Raw genomic sequence first — 3,696 nt, forward strand, 5'->3', positions numbered from 1 at the left:
TTGTCCTCTTTGTCTTCCTCCTAGTAATACCAGCCTTAATCTTTTTTGGACCATGAGTTTTTGTGGTGTCTTTCCAAATCTCACTGTATTCTATCTTCAGAGATAAAAGATTATGACTTTGTTTCAGAATCTAGAGTCAGATCTATGTAAAATGAATTAAGAATGTTTTGTTGACCATAATGTTGTGGCAGAAGTCTAGAATCATCATCCCTTGTTAAAATGGAAAAGCTCATAGAATTTTTATCTTAATACCTGTTATTGATACATACCCGTATATCAGTTACTAATTATCTGAGTGAATAGTTTGCTATCTCACTTATTAGAGCTTTAAGTAAGAAAACATGGTCTGAAAGTTTTGTTTTCATCTAGTGTATCATATCCTATTTATATTTTCAGGTTTTCAGAACTGCATCTTATTCGTTTTCCGAATAAAGCATAAAGCGCTCAAAATCAGAGTTTACTCTCTTCCTCTAATATTCCACTATCTTCGGTAGCATCCATGTATTTTTAGTTAACATAACTACTGGTTTAGTTTTGGCTTATTTAAAGCATTTCACACTTGCTGTTTCAGAGGTCAGATGTCCCCTGTGAGCTTCTTCCTTGAGGCAGCCTGCTCTACAGGAGAGGCCAGTCCAGCGGGAAGACAGCCCACTGCAGACCAAACAAACCATCTAGTCCTTGTCACAAAAAGAGGCTGCAACCTGATGGTGATTCTCTTCCTGACTTTTCCTGGTGGTCCTTCTGACTTGGAGTGGCCTGGCAATTTCAGTGCCGTGACAGCCGGAATGTTGCCACTAAAATTCCTCTCTGGGCAGCATGAGCGGCTGACAGGGCACGCGGAGAAAACGATTCGCTTTCCCCAGGCTTGGTGGAGCGACTGCTGTTGGACGAGTGTGGTCGTCTCAGGATCTCTGAGCAAAGAGACACTGCCAAGGCGGCGGCTGTTCAACGTTTAAGGTATGTTAGGGAGACCCGAAGCCCTGCACCAGGAACGCAGTTTAGTTCGCCCAGGCCACCCTGCAGGGCTGCCTCTCCAGGCGCTGGGTCCGGGGAGAAGAGGGCAGCTGCCACGCCGCACTACGCATCCTTCCATCCACTGTGGTACCTGGCGCTGCCCCCGGTCTCCAAAGTCGAGCTCCACCTCCGCGGTCTCACCTGGAAGTCGAAGCCCAGAGAAGGTGCCGGCCGCGGCCAATCACTGTTCTGCCGCCCCCACTTCCGCTACGGACTCGCGCAGCCTCCTGGGCCAAACGCTGCAGTGCTTGGGGCGCCGAGGCCTGCAGAGAGCTGTGTGTTCGGTGAGAAGTTTGCATTCTCAAGGAACCTCAGCTGTTGGGTTTGCTCTTCTGCCACCCACCCCTACCTGTGCCAGACTGAGGGCTCTCCCTGCCCCACCTTAACAGAAGAGAATTCCAGGTGCTGTTTTAATTTATTGAATCTTACTTATAAATGGTTGGAGAAAAATGTGGTTATAATTCACACTGAACAGCTTATTAAAAGTTACAGTATCACTATGATAATTGAGATATTGTCTTTTAGGGAATAAATAATGAAATTATAAGATGAAATATATAAGATGTCTGGGAATTTGCTCCATTGGCAGAAGTTGGTGGGGTTATAAAGACTGTTAATTCAAATGATAGAGGTTGGTTTCTTTTTATGTGTAGGTTCTTCATAATGTTCTCTCTACTATTGTGGATGCACGAAATACTCCACAATTTAAAAGCTTCCTTTCGTGGCCGGCATGGCAGCTCATGCCTGTAATCCCAGCACTTTGGTAGGCTGTGAGCGGATCATATGAGCTCTGGAGTTTGAGATCAGCCAGGCCAACCTGGTGAAACCCCATCTCTACAAAAAATACAAAAATTAGCCTGGCATGTTGGCCCGCCCCTGTGGTCTCAGCTACATCGGAGGCTGAGGTGGGAAAATCGCTTGAACCGGGGGAGCCAAGGTTGCAGTGAGCCAGGATGGCGCCACTGCACCCAAGTCTGGACGACAGAACGAGACCCTGTCTCAAAAAAATAAAAATAAATAAACAAAAGATTTATTTCAAAAGTCTAATCATGTTTCAGCGTTATCAATGCCTCGTTCCAGAAAATCTCATTTCTCTTACTTTTTTCTTTGAGCCGCCTCCCCGCTTTCAGTCCACCTCAGGGCTTTCAGATTCTGTCTCCTTTTCTCTTCCTCCTCACAGTTGTCCCTAATCTTAATCGATTTTCCATCCTCTACCAATCCTATCTCCTTTCCTGTCTGCACCCTTTTTTTATCTCATAAAACTGCCAAATTAGTTTAAACTGGGATTGAGGAAAGACCGAGACCAGGCATTGTGCTTCCATCTGGGCGTGTGTCCGGTGTGTGGATCCCAGGCCTGGTCTCAGATTACCTGAGTCACCTGGGGCTGGTTCCTTGATCCCCCTCTTCACCCTGTAGTGGTCACATGAAAACAAGGACAATCAACCTCAACTGGACTGCAGTGGCAAGATTGTAGCTCACTGTATCCTCAAACTCCTGACCTCAAGCAATCTTCCTGCCTGGGCCTCCGTGCTACTCAGGTTGCTGTCTTGAGCCATTGAGCTCAACCTGGAAAAATTTTTTTAAAACAGGATTTGGTGTGGCACTGAACTCAAGATATTCCAAGAATGGTTTGTGTTTCTCATACTTCTGTTGACTGTTTAATGGTAGATATGCTGATTATGCAGAACAGTTCAGACATAATTAGATGTAATTAGGGCAAACCAGCATGAGGCCCCTTATGAGAAATCCAAATCTGTGATTGTTATACAACATACAAAAGAACTTTCTCATATACGAGTCAGAGTAAAGAATAAACCGCATAGGTATATGTGTAGGATATGTATATGCCACTATAATACCATTATACACACACACACACACACACACACACATATATATATATATTTTAAGATGGAGTCTCCCTCTGTCACCAGGCTGGAGTGCAGTTGTGCGATCTCAGCTCACTCCAACCTCCGCCTCCCAGGTTCACACGATTCTCCTGCCTCTGGCTCCTGAGTAGCTGGGACTACAGGCACGCGCCACCAAGCCCAGCTAATTTTTGTATTTCTAGTAGAGACAGGGTTTCACCATGTTGGCCAGATGGTCTCGATCTCTTGAACTTTGTGATCTGCCTGCCTCGGCCTCCCAGAATGCTGGGATTACAGGCGTGAGCCACCATGCTGGGCCAATAAAATTTTAAGTAAATATAAAAACATATTTATATTTTATTTTTTGTAGAGATGGTTGTCCAGTCTGGTCTGGAACTCCTGACCTCAAGTGATCCTCCTGCTTTGACCTCCCAGACTGCTGGGATTATAGCCATGCTGCCAGCCATGTGTAGGGTATGTATATGTTCATATAATACTATAAAATTTTAATTACATTTGTAAGATATGTAATTATATGTATTTCTGTATAATATGTTCATATAAATATGCTAATACAAGAACATATTGAAGTATAATCAAATATATATAATTTTAGATGTATATTGAAATATCTTTCTTTTTTTTTTTTTTTTTGAACGGAGTCTCGCTCTGTCGCCCAGGCTGGAGTGCAGTGGCCAGATCTCAGCTCACTACAAGCTCCGCCTCCCTTTACGCCATTCTCCTGCCTCAGCCTCCCGAGTAGCTGGGACTACAGGCGCCCGCCACCTCGCCCGGCTGGTTTTTTGTACTTTAT

At 44.6% G+C, this 3,696-nt stretch overlaps 1 protein-coding gene across 1 annotated transcript; it reads right to left on the reverse strand.

The window, feature by feature from the left end:
* Positions 1-442: 442 nt before the first annotated feature.
* On the reverse strand, positions 443-1,106 carry LOC126955367 (protein FAM218A-like). The gene is given in 1 exon segment (XM_050791842.1): positions 443-1,106. A coding segment is annotated over 1 exon segment (519 nt). The 5' UTR covers positions 1,094-1,106; the 3' UTR covers positions 443-574.
* Positions 1,107-3,696: the final 2,590 nt, after the last annotated feature.

This window comes from Macaca thibetana, chromosome 5 (genome assembly GCF_024542745.1).
Source record: "Macaca thibetana thibetana isolate TM-01 chromosome 5, ASM2454274v1, whole genome shotgun sequence".
Taxonomy (NCBI): domain Eukaryota; kingdom Metazoa; phylum Chordata; class Mammalia; order Primates; family Cercopithecidae; genus Macaca; species Macaca thibetana.